Genomic DNA, 20287 nt, shown 5'->3' with positions numbered 1-20287 from the left:
TCAAAGATAATTTTTATACCCTTTTCATCAAAGCCATTCACCTATACGTGCTTCTGCTTACTATCACTATGCTTTATTTTCATACGGCTTCTGTAAATTATAGATACGACGATCAAATACTACATTAAGAGTTGCTCTGATATTTAAGTTGGTTACTTAGATAAGTCTGGTCCTGTATCTGGCTCTCACCAGCATTTTCTATGACCTTGATTGAGTCACTCATCGGTGCCTCGGTTCTCCTGACTGCAAACTGGAGCTAACGCTGAGCATCCTTCAAAGCCTGGAAAGCACAACTCCCCTATTTTTTAAAAAACATGTGTCAGACAGAACCCAGTTGAAGTGCAAACTGTTATGAATAGTTATTATATAGATTATTATGAGAGTGTTTATGTTAAAATGTTCAACTTGGTGATCTTTTATAATCTCCATTAGGACTGGTGAATAAGAGCCTGGTAAATAAGGTGATGGTAAACCAGAGGCCCATTTAAAATTGTTTGTAATCATTCCTTCTGGTTTTTAATGATATAAAACTGACACTGGTTCTTACCTAGGTCTCCAGACCTACATGTTCAGATTTCTTCTTTTCTTCTCCAAATAAAATTTCAAGGAAATTTAGTTTTAGATGTTGCAATATGATGCTCTCATCTGAAATTTGATATTTCTTTGAGTACAAACTGATTTCATAATCTATTTTGGGTATGTGGCCAAACAAGTGAAATCACACCAGAAGAAACTTATTTGAAACTGGCATTATTTAATTTGAACTTGAATTTTAGCCTCAGTTTGTTGTCAGAAATTAATTTGCAAAACCAATTTAAACAAATCTATGTGCAAACACTACTGAACTATTTTCTCAGTCACTAATTAAAAAACTTCATTCTTAATTTAATGAGTAACCACTTAAAGTAGTTCGTATAATAGGGTTTTACTTTATTTTTGCATATATATATGAATATATGTATTTATATACAGAATTTAAGTTTGTGCCTTCACTTATGGAAGTAGAATGACGATTTCTCCTGTTTATAAAGTTACTAATTTGTGATCTGAATAAAAATATTTCAGATGAGAAGGATAGCATGATAATGAAATATCCTGTTCCCAGGAGAAAAGGGCATACAATTGTGATTTTACTTACTGTAATGTCACTATGCATGCTACTTTCAAAAATATTGTTTATACGGTTCCTATTATTTTATTCTTCAAGGTCTCTGGGATGTATTTTATATGAGATGTGCTGTATGAACCATGCATTTACTGGACACAATTTTTTGTCTGTTGTGTTAAAAATCGTAGAAGGTGATACACCTTCTCTTCCTGATAGATATCCAAGCAAACTGAATGCTGTGCTGTGCAGGTATGTTATTTTCTTGTTTAGCATGTTTTTAAGTTAATTTGGAAAATTGCTTAATTATGACTTTTGGTTTTTAATGTTTCAGCATGTTAAATAAGAATCCTTCATTGAGACCAGCAGCAGCAGAGATCCTAAAAATCCCTTATATTGATGAACAACTAAAGGTATATAAGAAAAAGCGATAGCTGTACACTTATTGTTTGAGTATGTATTTTGCAAAAGCAGAATGGAGGCAGAGAAAATGTGTTGAGAAAAAATAATTAGATAGCAATTCATGGGAATATGAATCCAGGGGGCTTTCAGAGCTAAATTACAAATATGACTGAGGTAGCGAGGCAGTGAGAAGTGAAGCCCTTGTCACTTGACATGCTGAATGTATCCCCTTTTAAATGTTATGAGCAATAAGAAGAACGGGCATTTATGTGTAACAAGGGCAGATCATTCGGGCCTGGGTACATATAATCTCTAAACTGTTCTGGTTAGTCATAGTTTTAATGAAAAACAGGGCACCTTGCTCTTTTGGTCCCTGCTTCAGTGTATATATATTGGCTTTCTAAGAAGGTGGGGGAGGAAACTGCTCAGTCAGTTTTTACATTGGGACTGTATCGGATCATAGCTAAAGAGTCTGGATCACTTTAGCCTTAAGTGTTGATATCACTTCTATTTTATTTCCTTGCAGAATATACAGTACAAGTTCACACACATGACTGTGAAAGACAAGGCACGTAACTGGCAGAAAGAAGCTGCTCCCATTTTTGATGCTGTGTAAGTATTGAGTGTTTTATGGGCAGCAGTATGCGAAATTACAGTGTTACCAAATAATGTCATGTTGTAAACACTTGTGTTAATCTCATAGTGCCTTATATATTAGAAGGACCCATTCCCCAGAAATACAGAAGAGCAACCACATTAGTGAGATGCATAATTAAGATTTAGGGGAAAAAAAAGGATTTGCAGATCAAATATTTTTATTATATAACTGTGTAAATTGCACATGCATGTGTAGTGTATGCATATGTTAATTTAGTACCAATTGGTAAGTAAATTATGACCTCTGTATTTACATTTTGAGGGTTTAGATCATCATTTTAGTTATGTCATGATCATTTATAGTGCTGCTGTTTGTGTACCTACTAATTTTTGAACGTGAAAGCTATGTTCCTAAATGACACCAAACTAAAAGCGTATACACTTAAACTAATATTCAGCTATATGTCTGTAGGATACTATTATATTTGTCTTGTAACTATAGTGAGAAATTAAGGCTGGCGATGTTTCTTGACTCTTACATCAGTAGTGCCTTCGCACATGATCTCTCTTTTAGGCACTGAATATATATTAAATTAATTAATTGCATTAAATTACAGTGCTGCAATGATTAAAGCAAATGTCAGTATGGGCAATTTCATTTTGCCTTTGTAAATTAGCACTGCAGTTTTGATGGCAGCTGGCCCTCCCCTTTGCTTCCTGTCTCTGAGTTTTCTGTACATGGTTTTGCTCTGTTAGGGGCTAGCACACTCAAAATCAGGAGTTTGTGATCCTGTGCGGACGCAAGGGACATCCATGTTTCTTGTTTCCTCTAAATAACTGCCAAGACTTTACCAGCTATCTGAAATTTCTTTTGAATTATTAGGTAACAGCAATAAAGAAGCCCATGCTCCAATCCAGAATTAGCAGCGCCTTTGAGGCAGTAGGCCTTTCCCCTTTGGTTTTTGTGACCTCTGCTCTCAGAGAGGACCCATGGTTTTGCAGCTGTGGTCACTTTGCAGGTGTTGCCAATTCTGCTGCTTGCAAGCATCCCTTTGGGACAGGTGACCAGCTTCAGCTTTTCCAAAGAAAGTGTTATTTAGTATCAGCGGTAGAAGAAAGCGGAGCAAAGACAGTGGAATTCAACACAGCAAAACCTTCTGTACACCTTTTTTACCCAGTTTAACTACTGGGAGTGTATCTGTAAAGCTGTCATCTCTACAAATTGTGGTTTGGGTTTCCACCCTGTCACTTCTGTTCTTGCTGTCTGTCATTGACAGGTGAGTGTCTGTCTTTTTGTGAGACCAAAGTTCTCTGGTTTGATATAAATAGGTACCTTTAGTACAAATAGGTTGTTGAACTTTGCAAGCATAGATGTAAAATGCAACAATAAATGATACCTGTATTGGCTAGTAACAACTATCTAATAAATAACAGCAAATGGAACCAGCTGAGACTGCTGTCAAGTTTTTGGCCTTACTATTCTGCATGATTGCTTCTGCTAGAAATAACCCTTTGCTAGTATACTGGAAATACAAGAGTCAGACAGGTAGATATGCAATAGCTGGGAAATATTAGATGTATCTTTTGTCTATGGCTGCTGTATTCAAGTTGATTTAATTAACTTTGAGTGGATTCCTGCCTCTTCAAATTAAATGTATTTAGCGGCAGAGATGTTCCTTGGACATGTACCTTAAATAGTTTTAGGGCACTGAAATCTTGCCCAAATATTATGCCAACTCTATCTGAATTATATTCAGTATTTAATGCTTATTGAAACATAAAGTATGAGAATCTTCAAGAAACTTTTAATCCATGCCTTTATTTTGTGGGTACAAGATTTCATCTATATGCGCCAGAAGATTGTAGATGCTTTGAGGAAACAGTATTTTTACCTGCAAAATATATACCCAAACTTCATATATCCCCATGCTTCTAGAACAGACTGATAAAACCACGTTCTATTATTTGTAGCATATACTGTGTTCCATACCTGATCCATTGTCATTAGTTTGAATATATTGAGTCTCATCACCTTCCAAATGGACATCATATATTGACAGAGCTAGCATATGGGGAGGACATTCATGTATATCCCAGAATCTGTAAATATTCTTGTTCAAAAGCAAGTCTGTAGTCTCTAAGATGAAGAGCAAGTTCTAACTACAAACATCATGTTCTTATACTTTCGTTAAAAGGAAATAGAAAGTCAGCTGCTTCTGTGCAGAGGTCCAGAGTTCCTAAAAATTGTAGAGCAGTGGATGGCAAGTGTTTTTGAGCATGGAAATTCACCTTGAGGTTTTCAAATTCAGAGCATCAATTTGAGAAAAAAATCCTAGGAGAAGCTTCACTATAAATTATCTTCAAACGTGCTGCAGTCTGATTATTTTTGGCTAAATGTTTGTAATATGCATAAAGTCATAATCTTATTATGACCGTCATTGTATTTATGAGTGTGTTAGCTGTCTGTATTGCTACTGGTAAGCAAAATGCCAAATAATTTCTGCAATCCCAGATCTAAAGAGGTAGGTAAAATGAAATAAAAATACCTGAAAAATGGTAGAGAGCAGAAAAGTGGAGGAGAAATAATTTAAACATAGTGAATTTCCCACATCTGCTGTAATGAAGCAATACTCTAGTCTGAGTGAGTGTACAAGGAGCTGCTTGTTATAGTGTCCTCCTCAATCATTGCTACTTTATGATTTTTTTTCTCACCAGGAATTATTTTTGCCATGTATAGTTGAGTCGAGTTTCTTCTAGTAAAGGCCTCTAATGGCTTACTTTATTTCAGACCCATGCAAGTCATAAATTTTAAATATTTAAGTAAGCATAAAGCTGTGCAAGTTCAGTTTCGACTTGGATGAAAAATGGCTTTTTTTCCCAAGAGATTCTTATAATTTAAATTAGAGTTTTTTGCAGGGGACAAGAAATATGTCTACATTATTCATACTTGAAGAGTTAGTTCCATTCTTATGAATAATTGAACTCTTCTTGTCTTTGTCCTTAGTCTTTCATATTTCACACTAATATTTGTATCTTTACACTATTTCCCTCTATAATGAACATTTGAAAAGCATAATGAAAACTTCTCATTTATTAAAATCTTGATTTCAAAATGATAGTCCAGAAGGAGCATTACAATTTGTATGGTTACAAAGCTGGGCTCTTAGATGATCAGAAGTGAATTTATCTCATAAGAGCAAAAATAGTGATTTGAAATGAATACTTGGTATCATAAATATATAGTATAATAAATATATATTGGTGTAAGTGAAACATGACTGCCAAGGCATTTCAAACTATGGTTTAATTTTTGTAATTACTGTAGGATGTGAGATAAAAATCTGAGATTAATATCCTTTTTCTGATACAGGACTAATATTGCTCTCCTGTGTGGATAAATACAACTGAGATACATATGTCAATAATTCATGCTCAGCTTCCAGAGATGGTCTATGGAGACCATTTTACCGGTGAAATGTTATTATTGATTAGGACCAGAAATTTAAGAGGACAACATGATAATTATATCTGTCATTAAAGACACATTAATATTCTCTTTTATTCTAGACAGCTTGTAACAATCAATGTAAAATGTATGGGTCATACTGCTTTTTTCTGTGGTTCTCATTTAAAGACTGCCTTTGTACTTGGAATATGCTCAATAATGAAGCCTGACAGGGTAAATAGTTCACTGTGCTTCAACATTTATTCTTTTAAGGAGCTGAGTTTACCTCTTTCCATTCTCACCTGAAATGCCTGAAATGATTCATGTTCTTCATGAATCTAAGTCTAAGTTTAAATATTTGAATTTAAAAGAGGCATTTGCTTTCCAAACTAAAGTCTATTTAGTCTGTTATAGTACCTGTGACTTTCTAATTATTCCATTTGAAATGTCACTATGTTTCAATATCAAATCAAAATACTGATATTTACATTTTTATATGAAGATGGGTTTGCATGCATTCAATTTCAGGCAGAGGAAAGTTCATTTGCAAACTCTGCAGGAACTGTCTGAAGTACAGAAAATGACACCACGGGAACGAATGAGGCTGAGGAAGTTAAATGCTGCAGATGAGAAAGCAAAGAAGTTGAAGTAAGTTGAGCATAACATTAGCATTGTGCCCTAACCATGCAGTTTTCCCCATCCAACAGTCTAACGAGAGAGTTAGAATTGTCAAGGTAAAAATAAAAATAGAAAGGGTCTTCAGCTACTCAAAGTGAATGGGGATTTTGGATTAGTTAAATCACAGTAATTATTTATGTAGGAAAAAAAGTCAGCACATTAGCCCAAAACTGGCACTTTGAGTACTGTGATTCTGGTTAAATAAGTATATGAGAGATCTTCAGACGTGTTACAATAGGAGACTTTTTTTTAATGACTTGTCATTTTAAGGATTGCACAGTCTGATGAGTTGAACATTTAGTTACAATCCAGCTTTTGTCAATTGTTTTGGCCCAAGAGATTTGCCAATAGAAGTTAATAGCTCAGAGGACAGTCTTATCAAATGATCAAACGGGGGTAATGTACATGTTATAAAGGCTTTATGATTTATGTTTTTTTATTAAGTGAATGAGACATAATAAAAGGGGGCATTTGAAGGAGAATAAGTACTGTGTCTGAGTAGAATATGAGAAACAGCTGGAAGGCTATGTGTCTATGCATGGATTCCTTTTTTAAATAAACAGAAGAATATACTGTTTTGATGACACACTTGAGGTTTTTCCCAGTTAAAAATATTCAATGTTTTATTTGGTATGAATGAAAATCGGGAAAGTTCCACATTCATTTTTAATGTTTTCTTCAAAAGCATTTTGCAAAGTGCAATGTGACTTAACAAATGTTTACTCAGTTATTTATAGAGGTGTCCTGGTTTCGGCTGGGATAGAGTTAATTTTCTTCTTAGTAGCTGGTACAGTGCTGTGTTTTGGATTTAGTGTGAGAATAACGTGGATAACACTCTGATGTTTTAGTTGTTGCTAAGTAGTGCTTATCCTAAGTCAAGGACTTTTCATTTTCCCATGCTCTGCCAGCAAGCAGGTGTGCAAGAAGCTGGGAGGGAGCATAGCCGGGGCAGCTGACCCCAACTAGCCAAAGGGCTATTCCATACCATGGAATGTCATGCCCAGTATATAAACAGGGGGGAGTTGACCGGGAGGGATGGATTGCTGCTGGCGCATTGGTCAGCAGGTGGTGAGCAATTGCATTGTGCATCACTTGTCTTTTCTTGGGGTTTATTTCTCTTTTTTTGTTATATTCCTTTTCATTACAATTATTATTATTATTATTAGTTAGTATTATGTTGTATTTTACTTTAGTCATTAAACTGTTCTTATCTCAACCCATGAGTTTTACTTTTTTTTTTTCCCACAATCCTCCTCCCCACCCCACTGGGAGGGGGGAGGAGGGAGCGGCTGCCTGGTGCTGAGTTGCTGGCTGGGGTCAAATCATGACAAGAGGGTAATAGAGGGAATAATTATTTTTGATCATGAGAATCGGCATCTTAACCCTGTCGTGCCAAAGCAAGTTAGCAATTCAGTAAGGCAATGATGTCCTTGTACAGAAGATATTGTGAGGTGACATGAAGTCTGAATTTATGGCCTCAGAAACTCTGCAGCTACATATACCTGCAAATCAATAGTAATTGCAGTTGAGCGAAAATGCTCTGTAGAATCACATCCTAGTGTTACTTGTGCCAACTTGCGATGCCCATACCCAAAAGCTGCAAACAAAAAACTAAAGGCCTTCATTTCCTTTTGGAAAATATGTCTGATGAGCATTTATGTCTGTCTGACACTTCCCATTGCATTTGATACCGGAGATGGTATGTAAATTTATTCTCACTTAAAAAAAATCTCCTTGAATTGAAACCACTGTATAAAGGGTATTAAATTTAACACCTCTTCTGCATGGTGTTTTCAATAATATGGTAGGCCAATTTTTGTACTTAAATGAAATTTATAAATAAGAAGTCTGTCTCTTTCACTTTTTTAAAATGGATGGAGATTAGCGAATAATACTAATTGCAGGGTAGTTCTAGTTTGCTTTTAATTTTCTTTGCTTTCTTGCATTTTAGTGTTTCCTATTTAGATTTTCATGTGTTTTTTTCCCCAGCAACAAAATTAATTATATTTATTTTGTAATATAAAAGCAACATATTAATCTTCAAACGTTGTTCTCAGTCATGAATCTTTAAAATGGATCTATAATCAGCTCTGGGTTATCGCCAGCTGACTCTGGCTGAAAGTATTTGAAATAGTCAAAAACAGTACCTTCTCAGAGTGGGGATCTGCTTTCGGCAGTGCAAATCTAGAGACTGATGGGAAGGGAATATAGTAATGGAAACTGGAAGAGCTGCTTAATGTAGCACCTGGCTTAAGTAGTCCCATACAGAAAAACACAGTTATCAACTCTGCCCCAGGTGAAGTGTTCATACCATGCAAGTGTTGCATGCCTGTCTTAAGCTGAAATGTCCCTGCACTACATGGTGGAATAAAGTCCAAAGTATTTAAGATCTTTGGAAGAAACAAAAAAGACTGGGAATACTATTTCTCAATTATATTATGCAAGTTGTGAAAGAAAAATATAATAGTGTTTGGAAATAAGGCCTGAAATCTCTTTGTGAGTTCACTAAAACTAGCCTCACCTTGAGTAGATGCCATGAACATTTGGCTCCATGGGAGTCTAATTATGGAATTTGTTTTTCCACATTTACTTTTAGAAGATCCCTTTGTGCGCTCCCTGATATCACATGCTAAACACAAGTATTCTATATTTACAGACAGCTGGCAGAAGAAAAATATCAAGAAAATATCAAAAGAATGCAAGAATTCAGGTCCCGTAATTTTCAGCAGCTGAATATCAATGTCCTACATGTAAGTATGGACTGTTGTTTTGGAGGCCTCATTTATGCACATTCAGTGTACAACACTTTTCTGTTTCCCACATGCTTTCTTTAGCGTTAGAGGCACAGTCCTGTTCTGAGACTAATAATTTGGAAGTGCATTGAAGTCTGGGCCACTTAGCTGAACCTGTGGATCTATGATGAGGAAAAGTACATTCAGTTATTCAGATATGGTTTGATAAACTCTCTATTGATTGCACAATTTTCTTTTATTAAGTCACCCTTAAATATAAATCTGCTCTCTGAAATGTACTTACTGACAGTCTGTGTGACATCAGAGTTCAAAATACATTCATTTTCAAGATAGGTTTAGAATTGTAATCCTTTAAACACTTTAATTGGCATGGCTGTGGGTTCTTTTCATTTGATTAGTTAAGAATATTAACATTTCAACTGGCTTTTTAGTAAGAATGAAGTCTGGGAATGACTCCCAGTGTAATCTGTCCTTTGCTTTTAAGCTATCTGCAACAGAAGATAGGCCTGTTCAATTCTAGCACTACGTCTTATCGTAGAGAGAACAGTGTCAGTTTGGAAACAGTCAGTGAAAGCATCACAGAAATAATGAGGTTTTGTTATGTGCTTTGTCTTCTACCTTTTCTTTCGCATGCTCTCTAGTTTCCATTTCCCATTGTGTCTGAAGAAAAAAATACGTTAAATCTGTCTCTGCTTATGGCTGAGTCACTACTGATCATTTACAAAAAAGTTAGGATTTTTTTTAGTATTTGCCTAATACAAGTCCTAGCAGTTGTGTAGATCAGGGCAACCACTGTATTGTGATCCTGCTGAAAGCTCTAACTGTACCTATTTCTCCATGCTGCTTCGTTCGACTAAGGAATCTGATGAGCAGACTTCAAAACCCCTAATGCATTCTCAGCCAGTCATTACATGCGACTATGTGTCCATAGGACATGATGAACCAAGTGGAAATGAGACGAGTCAACTCTGCATGTCTGAACTTACAGACCATGGTAAGAATTCAAAATTTGATATTGAAATGAAACTTCCTATCAAGAAAGCAAGATTTGATTTTGTCCCTTGTAGTTAATTTGTGGTGGGGAAACTGCAGTATAAAAAGCGGTCAGATTTGTAAAGTTGTCAAAAAAATTACAAAGAGAGAAGGAAAATAATCTATGTGGATGTATGTACAGCAGATGTACAGCAAGGTTACGTGGCAGGAGGTCTGTGTTCCCAAAGTTTGAGTGACCTGTGAGCAGCGACGGAGGTGAATGCACTTTCTCCAGATGAGATGCAGAGTTAGAAGGGAAGAGCTTTAACTTTACACATGTGAAATGACTGGTGTTAGAAAAGCATTTCCTAAACTATCTCTCCAGTGCAAAAATGAGTACAAGAATTCAGAGCGTTTGCACCTTTGGTACACTTTGATGCCTTTTTCTTTATCTGTAACAATGAGAGAAGCAGATGGAAACTCTTTAAACTGTGCTTATCTATACTGTCCTCAAATACTTCGCTACTGTCTAAAGAATATGAAGTACTATATAACATGTACTTTTGTGTAGCTAGATGAACAAGTAGTCAAGCTTTTCAAAAAGAGTCAGACTGTGGAAATGTTGTGCTTAATGAGGCAAATATTTTTAAGAGCACTTTTATATGTTTTGTTTCTACAGTGTTCTGGAATAGTGTCATACTCTTAAATATTTAAAATCATTGTGTAAGCACTGTTATGGTGAAAGATTTTTAATCAGATTAGAATCTTGCAAGCATGCATTAATATACTTTTAGGTATGAAAACTACTTTTCTCTAATAGCTCTGCCTTTTAGTGTTGGTTTGTGTACATCTGTGAAGGTGTACGCCGTTATATGAAAGGCATCAAAATCAGTTTGTTTGTGGTGGAGGTGGGTTTTTTTTAATAGCAAATGGCTTTTTTCTTTCAATGTAGCCTCATCTGTGCCTACGTGGTTGGCTTGCTATTTCATAGTATGAGGAGGGATGACCTGTGTAGGAGAGAACCCAGCTGATAGAAATACATCCTGGGGAGGGTGGGGAAGCTTGCAAACAGAAGACCAAGAGAAAGCAGTGAATGTGGGTGGGAGATGTACAGAGGGAAGCATACAAAGATACCTAAATAGAAACAGAACAACATACATGAAAGGAAAGAAACTGATGTTTCTGCCTTCAGAGGTCATTAAGCTGTTAAACTATAATGACAGAAATTAGATGCATTTATATCTGTGATGCAAAAGTTGAGTCAATCCATTGTACAAAACTGAATGCATGTTTAATTGCTTTTGCCAGAGTCTCTGACATTGAAGGAGTTATGGATAGGCAAGAGAAATTACATGGTTTCTCTTCTTTGCTTTGTGAATACCTTGTTATTCCTGAAGCTGATGTCAAAGCTGTTACTTACTGTATTCAGTATTCATACTCTTCTTTTCTTTAAACATTTCAGTGCAACCATGCATGTCCTACATGTCTAATTATTAAGTTATTAATCGCACCTTTGTATTTGAAAATGTAGAAACAGTTCCAGCTATTGATTTTTCAATAGAATTTGATTCTTGATCAATGGGCTATACAACAGAAAAACAAGAAAACTAGAAGCAAGGCTATAAAATAGTTTTATAAAGTTGTCTTACATGTTAATAAATCTTGCTAACCCATACTAGGTTAGCAGAAGAAGTTAGACTACGAAAACCAGACTAACAAGCTCCCTAGTTATAACTAATAACTAAAAACTGTTAAGGAAGGGGAGAAAAGGCAGGAGAGTGTTCATGAGCGCCAAGCAGGATCAGCAGCAGCCTTTAAATTACTTCAGGGCAGACCTAAAAAAGTCTTCTCAGGAATGGGAAAAGCTGGTAGGGAACAGCTAGGGATAGTACCCCAATCCCAACAGGCAGGGAGGAAAGTTCAAACTAGCTTTGGTTCATATCCTGCAGTCCTTAAAAAAATTTGCAACAGGAGCAGAAGAGAAGAGCAGGGCTTGGAGGACTGAAAGACCAGGCTCTTAAAGGGTTAGGGAGAGGCATAGAGAATAAAACACTTTACACTCTGCTTTCACTGAAAATGATCTAAAGGATTATGAAACACGGTTGTATGTCATTGGGGAAGGTGTGAAATACAAAGCTCAAGGTTTAGCTTTAGTAACTAGATTTAAAAACCATGGCATCTTGATCCAATTTTAGCAGTGGTAGTTACACTTACTGAAAGTTGGGAAAAAACAAGGCAAAGTAGTTAAATAAACGAAAATCACTATGACAGTTTGAGGTTTTGGACTTCACAGTGGATGAGTTTCAGCAATGTCAAATACATTTAACTGCTGTAGACTTCCCTGGGAAGTTTAAATTTCTCTCCATGTTTGTTTTATGTAATCAGCAATGATCTTCTGAACGTTTTTTCTTCTAATTAGCAGCCCTGTGCCCTTGAGAGCCATTTAAAAGAGTTCTCTGAAATCACAAATAGCTGACCAATTTGTTATTCTTCAAGCAGGTTTTATTTTTTGGAATATGAAAGAGATTTGAGTGGCCCCTGTGCTTTTGATGTTGAGATGAACTCAGTCTATTACAGAAAAGATTAATCCAGATTGTTCACAGTTGGTACAACAAGCTCTTCAGAAACTTAAAGAAATAATCTGATTCTTATTCTTACGGAGAAACGCAATGTAAATATTTTTTAACAACAAAATTAAGTTAGTCTTTCAACGTCATGTTCCTTACTATGCCATCCAGTGCAGATTTATTCTTCTCTCAAAGAGACTAGGAACACTGCTGAGTCCTGTGGCCTGATTGAGAGTGTGGTTTTTAAATGTGACTGTTCAGATGTCACTTGCTAAGTCAGACCAGCTTGCGATGGCTGGTGCACCTTGGCATGCTGTTGCCTTTCTCCCTGTTCACTTCTGGGATTCTGGACACATGTTCTGCAGCATCCTCCATGCCTCAGCAGAAGAACTTGGGGAGGCGGGGAGATCAAAGAAACATGAGCTTTTGCAGACAGAAATCACAGAAATTCTTCTGTGTTTGTGTTACTTAAGCTCAAGAAGAAAGGGATCCAGTTTTAACCTGGGAGTGGGCAGCAGTGAAAAATTATGTGAATAGCAAGTTATGCTATTTTTGTTCTAATGAGCCAAGAGGGGAAGCTGTGCATTAAACACACATGTTCCAGAGACATTATCTTGGCTCCTGTTGGTGCTCTGCTAGAGAGAAAGCACTGTCCCCCAATCCCACCACTTTCTCACCATTTGCTTCTGTTCCATGGAAAAGAGTACAAGCTTCAATTTGACCACCAAGTCCAGACTGTGGCTACCATAGGCAGCTACTCACGCTGTCCCTTTCCTAAAGAATTTGACCTGTTTTATACACTCTGGAAAGTTCCCCCTGCTTCTCTGTGTAGAAAGCTGTTCCTGGGCCAAAATATTGCAGTGCTTGTGAACCTTCTTATTTCTGGCTTAGATTTACTTCTGGCTGTTTCATGCCAACATTTTTAAGATGCATTGCCTTATTGCATTGCAGTTTAAGTAGTTCTCTTCCTTCCTTTGCTTATTCTCCTCATGGTTTTATAGGCAACAGTAATATCCTCCTGTGTAAAACCTCTATATAATACTTCTGTATTATTCATACGTTTTAACACTGGTCACTTTTAGCATACCTGAACCTTCCTTCCTATTCCTTCCTCAACATGCTTCCAAGCTGTTACCTCCCAATTTACAATAGATTATTTTGGTTTTAATGCTTAAACTCATGACTCTGTTCTTTGGATTTTCTCCTTTTCCATTATTCCAGTTCTCAAGGTCACCCAGTGTTTGTTGTTATACTATCCTGGTCCTGCTTTGCACTGGTGATGCGCTCCAGCTTAGCTTCTGGAAAGCAGTGCTGTGCATGCTAACTCCAGCAGAGCAGACCTCTCGCTGGCTGGCTGTGCAGTGCTGCTCTTGGTTACCCAGCGGCGTGTTGCTTCTGCGCCCTTCCCACCCTCTTCGTGGTCAGCACGCTTGCAGCGATGGGAAGCGTTTGGAGAGCTGCTCTGCAGTGCTGGCCGAGCTTGCAGGGAAATCAAGTGTCCTTTCCGAAAACATCAGCCTATATAGTATGGGGAATTCATAACCACACAAGCGTGGGACCTTCTCTTGGCAAGCAGTGGCAGCAGGATAAATAGGCAGGCACACTGGGTTAAGGAATATCTCTGTAAATCTTCAGGTTCTGGGACTTTGTCTCTCCAGTTCCTTGATTTAGCTGCATTTTGCATGTGTGCTAGAGCAAAAGATTCTTTTGGTTTAGCTATTACTTTTCTCCACACTGCAGATCTTCAGAGAGTCATGGCAGATGGGTAGGTAGCATTCCTTGCAATTGTGAAGGTTTAAAAATGTGCTTTAAATTTCTATTTCTCTTAAGTTACTATAATAAGTTTCTTAACAGTTTTGCATCTTTACTCATACAATCTAGAATAAAAAATGTTCTCTTTATATGTAAAAAGACAGGCAACAGGGTTGCTAAGAAAGAGTCAGCTAGAAAAAGTTACTTTTATAATTATTATTAACCATATTAAGTAAATGGCTGAAGTATGTTGAGTGTATCATTAGAACGGTATATACTCTTACTGTACTGTTTCAGCTAATTAGACTACTTAATGCGTTCCTTGGAAATGTAAACCTTTGTAAATATAAACCAATGAAAAATGGCTTTACTCATTTGCAACCATTTTATGTAATAGTTTTAATCTGCATTAATTTTTTTAGATTTGAACTGGAAACAAAACTTAAAAGAAATTATATTTTGATAATGAGATATTTATGGAAAGATATTTTATGGTTGTGTTTAATATTCATTGAAAAATGTTGATGTCTCCATCTTATGTGTCCAGGAATTTATGGAATTGTCATCATACAAATAATTTAAAACTAGGATGGACAGAGCAGTTAAGAATATATTGTACTACTGGGAACAGTTTTGCTTTACTGTAGATATCTTCGTGTCTTTTCCATCTCCAGTTTCTCCAAGTACAAGCAAGAGACAAAAGAGCTGAAATAGGTTTCGTATTGAGATTGTACTCAGAGACACTGAGCCACTGTCAGTGTTAAATAAAATATTTTTGTGTCGAAAATATATATGTGTATCTGTACACTTCATTTATTTTCAAGGAATAGCGTAAAATTGCTAGTGATTAATAACTAAATTCCCTTTGTATTTTGATTTGGATTTTTTCTTTTCTGCTACATTTCTCCAGCTCATTTTATTGATTAATTATTTCGGAATATTAAAAAGCATATTTTGCAAATCATGGCAATGAAGCAGGAATGGGCAATGCAAAACATTTCAGGATAAACCTGTATCTATATTTCCTATTTTTGCTGGTACTTACCTAGGAAATGAGTCATTCATCCTCTCTGATTATCATCAAAAAGAAAAGGCACCTTGCAATGAATTGCTTAACATCACTTCCCCCCGCCCCCTCACCCCCATCTCTTGACCCATTTCTTTATAGAAATTATCTCAATTTGGACTAGCATAGATATGCCAATGTACATTTTTCTGGAGATCACTGTATGTTCAGTGCATGTACTTAGCTTTCAATAGTGGTTTTGTGAAAATAATGGTGAGGCAAATTGTATTGTAGTGCTGGCAACTAGAGGTCAGTTTATCTATAAGGAAAAAAAAATGCTGTAAAAAAGAATTGTCCGTATTTAACTGCTCATTTCCATGAATGATAATGAGTGCAGCTGGAATAAAATCATTTATTTTCTAAAACATTAGCAAAAATTATCAACCAAAAAATAAAAGTATCCGTGAGCTACACCCAGCCTTGATGTTATGGATGAATATGGTCAGTGCCTTCCTACGCCAGCTAGAACGAGGCTGTTCCAGCTAGGCAGGTTCATTAGATATTTAATGTTTAATGATGTGGCCTCCTTCTAAAGCGCTACTGGAACCATCATGTAAGTAATGCATTACTTTCTAATATAGCAACATAGTTCATTTTCATCTACTAATTAACTTTATTGAGCTCGTAGTCTACTTTTCTGATTATAAAAAAGTAACCAGAAGGGCAGATGCCCATTTTTCCAGACAACTGGGTATTGAGAGAAGTTTAGGATGCTGAGGGTCATCTTTTCCATCGATTTTGTAGTACTAGTAGACCACTGTGGCTTTTCTGTGTGGGCTACCACACACTGGCCTAGGTAGGATGGAAAATTGCAGCTCTGTCACTACATCACATTAATTATTTGAGTGCAGGTCCTTTTGCTTTGGTTACAGTGTCTTTTAATGAAGCCAGATTTTACAGCATAATTCCTCTCAACTCTGTGTACAACTTGATTCCTATTGACTGGCTCTACGTTTGCAGAGGTATTTAATAAATAGGAAACACTAGTTATGGGGACTTACTTGTAAAGAATCCAGAGAAATCTTCATCAGAGCATGCATTGTACTTATCCATGTGGGAAATTAATATGGAATATCTGAAGTTTCTTAGTTTACTACATAGAAAATCCTCTAGGTAGAGAAGCTCAGTCTTTGCAGTTGAAAAAAGCATGAAGAGCAAGGCATAATCCCATTATACAACAGTAATAGCTAAATGTTCAAGGTTTCTGATTCAATTTCTACAGTAGAACTTGCCTTGAAATTGGCTACAAAATCATAAACTGTATCTAAAAGTGCTTCCAGATAGCTCAGTGCAATTACAGATGCAACAAAACTACCATTTCCTTACCATCATCTTTGATCCTTCTGATTTGGATCAGTTTTTACAGTTGAAAGATACTGGGTTGAAAGCTATCTCCATTACCAAAACCCCATACTTTTTGCAGGAGACATAAGAAGTGTTAAATTCAACAAGCTACAGTCTAAAAAACAGGCATGAAAACTTAAAGCCACGCACTGGCATTCGTGGCTAAAAGTGCCACTTTATATTCATATCAATTTCACAGCTGATGAGACATGGTAAACAAGAGTGGAGAAGATCTATTTTTTTTAAAGTATTCAAGAAATTATGTATGCAAATGCATCCATATTTCTAAGCGCTTGTCCTCATTGCGGCACCTAAGTGCCTGGAATGAAAAAGACAATGCAGCAAAACAACAGTGGATGTAAGGGCCACTAATTAAATACTGTATCTTGCATTTTTGGATTGCCAGTACTAGTTGGGGCTTCACCTGCATTCACATCCATTTCTGTAAGAGCCCCAGGTCTGCATAAAGTACTACTCTGCTCTTAATAGACATGTTTGTGTGTGGGAAGGGGTCAGGTTAAAGGAGCAAAATAGCTCAAGCTAACTACTTGTGGTATTTATATTCTTTGTACAGAAAAAGAATGTAAAAAATTAAAGGCATATAAATTAAAGGGACATATTGTATGATCTCTCTGATCTGTATTATATTCCTTTTTATTTCTGTATACTGCAAAGATTATAACATATTAAATTCCTTAGCTTAATATGTTGCAATACATTACACCTGGCAAACCCCTGATTTCATTACAATTCCAAAATAGCTAAGTACATTACAGTAATTGCATACATTATTTCTATATTTCCATTGGTAATTGTAAGTTATGGCTATATTGCTTTGAATGTCAAGTGGGCAAAGTTCAGTTGACTCTCAAATAGGAAATGTTCACTCATTATAAAATATTGTGAGGTTTTTTTCTACTTTGTTATTTTTACAAGCTTTGTTGAAGGATTTTCAAGGTATTTTTTTAAGTCTTGGAAGGTTAAAAGCCTGTAGTCTTTCTGAGCACATCTTTAAGCATCTCTGCACATGCACATTTTGTTTAGTGCCTGTAAAACAGTACTTATGTGTACTGATTGGGTAACTACTCAAAGGCTTTTAGGAAAATAATTTCTTGTTTTGTTTTTCAGTCTGGCAAGTCAAAATAGAAGAGAATACTATATATAATAAGTGGCATTAAGCACCTTTCTGTATTATTCTTGTTATGGTATCCTTTGTAACCAGAAAGATTTGTCTCAGTTAAGAAGATAGTGTTGCAGTGACTTCCACTGTGGGTTACCCATTGGTCTTCTCTTTCATGTGGTTACCCTACTCCCAGGATCATAAGGCATATTCCCTGACATGCTACTTGCTGAAATGATACTATGGGATGCTTGTGGAGAGAAACTTGCCTGTTTAGTTCTGGCATTTGCAGTTACCAGTCCTTCACTTGTCCTTGCACATGGTGTGACAAAACTCCTGAGACTCTCGCAGGGTCTGAGGGCGTAGGCACGCTGGGAGCGTGCCCCTCTGACCTGCTCGTCTGTCTCGTGTTTTCATTGCTGGGTTTCACACTGAGATCCCACCTTGTCCCAGATTCAATTAAAGGAATAGTAGATCTGATTTCTTCTGGCAAAAGCAAGGTTTAACAAAGTTTGCAAGTTTTAGCCACAAAGAGGAAAATGGATCAATGTTTTTTGGGTTTTTTTTTTAATTGAGTGAAGTGTTATTCTTGTTTAAGGAGTTCTTCCTTAGAAGTATTGCCTTTGGAGAGCTGATTTCTTGCTTCGGTTATAGCTCCTCACTTAAACCCTTCTTCCATGAAGGCAACCGTAGAATTAAAGAGATATTCTTGAGAATTTTATGACATTTTGGAGTCTAGTGTTTATGGTAATTTAGAAACCTCTGTGTAGAGATTTCTATGCATTGTCCATTATCTTCAAGTTTTTACTCAAATGCTTTAGCTTATTTGAGGGCCATCAGGAATTGAACTCATAACCTCCTCAGGAAACCTTTTCCAAAGCTATATACAGTTCGGTATGCCTAGCTACTTAAATCTTTTCATAGCTTCACAAAAATTCACAGCTTACTTCTTACAAGAAGTCTTGCTCTTACAGCTTCACAGAGGGAAGCTTGCAGAATGAAGTCTTTACACAGCAGTTATGTAAAAAACCCCAAACACTTTGAAAGTGCAGGGAGAGCAAATTATGTTACTCTATAGCTCCTACTTTCTTCTGATCTATTTTTCATACTGATTTAGTTTGGCATTGATAAATAGAGCCTACCTCAAAATTCACCTTGGTCAGTGACTACAGTTAAAATTATTCTGGCCAAGTCTTTTTAAAACCTACATGGGAAGTCCCTTCACTCCTTCCAAAGCATTATGTTAAAAAACATTTACAAAACACTGTGTGAATTTAGGAAGCAATTAGAAGCAAATGCACCAAGATTGTATATGTACAAAAAATACTATATACTAGATTCTATAGCAGACACTTTCAGATAATTTCAGTGTTTTAAATCTTCCTTGGAAAGATACTAGTTTTTGTTCCAATTTGTCCTGCTTACAGGGCAATATAACTTTACACTGCACTTCAGACTCAAGGGTAAACAGATATGAATAAAGACGCACCAGGCGTTTACTTGCAAACAAAGCATCTGTGAACAGGATGGTGTTGGAAAAACATTCAATAAGAAATCCCAGTCCACCCCCCAGTCACAGTTTTCTGGCTCACTTATCAAACTAAACAGTATTTCTGGGGAGCTGGGCCAAATTACATGGTGGCGTAAATGGTAAGCTGGAGCCAATTCCAAGTGAGGGAGAATTTGCTCAGAAAGTAGCTGTAAATGCTGAATTAGTTTGCAGTTTCTACCAGTTTAGTTTTCAGTGCATGTGACTGTCAGACAACTAGCTGGAGGAAATGAGAAGGTGACAGCAATGAAGATCTTGGTTTACGTTTTCCTGCTATTTTATCTGCTCCATGGAGCAACGTGTGCCCCTGTGATCTAGTAAATACGTTGACTTTCACCAGTTAATTTCATCTAGGTGTTTAAGGTCTCAATACTTTTTTCCTAGATTTGCTTGGTTGCAATCATTTACTTGTTTTTGTGCTTGTTCAACATATAACTTATATTACTGCTTATATCCAAATTAAATGTATTTTACATCTTTGCTACATCCAGACTCTCATGTGCACAAGTGCTTACCCCAAGTTTGGATCTGAACCATTCCCATTTGTTTTCTACTCTTTCAGTAACTTCTGGTTGTGAAAATATCCCCAATTTATGTCTTAAAAATGGCATTCTTGAACTGAATCTCGGGGAGAAGGACGTGACTGTCTTACGGGGCAGCTTTTTGTATTAACACGTGGACTCTTCCCTTCCCAACACTGTTGTCAGACTGAAAGGGAAAGTATCAGGCAGTGTCTGCCAGATTCAGCAGGAAAACAGAGTTTTTATTTGAAAGTATGCTTTGACTGATCAAAAAAGTTTAAAATAACTCAAGGACTAAGGTAGTTTTAAATTGACATCGTAAGGTAGCTTCGTGGTCATTTTTCCTTTAATTTACAGCTCTTGCTCTGTTCCTGCTGGAAACTGCAAATAATAGGGCAACTTTTACAATAATAGGG

The 20287-nt window shown here is 36.5% G+C and overlaps 1 protein-coding gene across 1 annotated transcript in view; it reads left to right on the top strand.

Moving 5' to 3' along the window:
- Positions 1-20287, top strand: part of NEK11 (NIMA related kinase 11) — a 102000-nt gene that overhangs the window by 38071 nt on the left and 43642 nt on the right. Inside the window, exons 6-11 of the mRNA XM_050891934.1 lie at positions 1208-1357; positions 1440-1518; positions 2034-2119; positions 6078-6197; positions 8884-8977; positions 9839-9974. Coding sequence (XP_050747891.1) covers positions 1208-1357; positions 1440-1518; positions 2034-2119; positions 6078-6197; positions 8884-8977; positions 9839-9974 — 665 coding nt within the window. The remainder of the gene's footprint in view (positions 1-1207; positions 1358-1439; positions 1519-2033; positions 2120-6077; positions 6198-8883; positions 8978-9838; positions 9975-20287) is intronic.

This window comes from Gymnogyps californianus, chromosome 2 (assembly GCF_018139145.2).
Source record: "Gymnogyps californianus isolate 813 chromosome 2, ASM1813914v2, whole genome shotgun sequence".
Classification (NCBI taxonomy): domain Eukaryota; kingdom Metazoa; phylum Chordata; class Aves; order Accipitriformes; family Cathartidae; genus Gymnogyps; species Gymnogyps californianus.
Note: the sequence above shows the minus strand (reverse complement) of the source record. Positions and strands in the feature narration are given on the sequence as shown.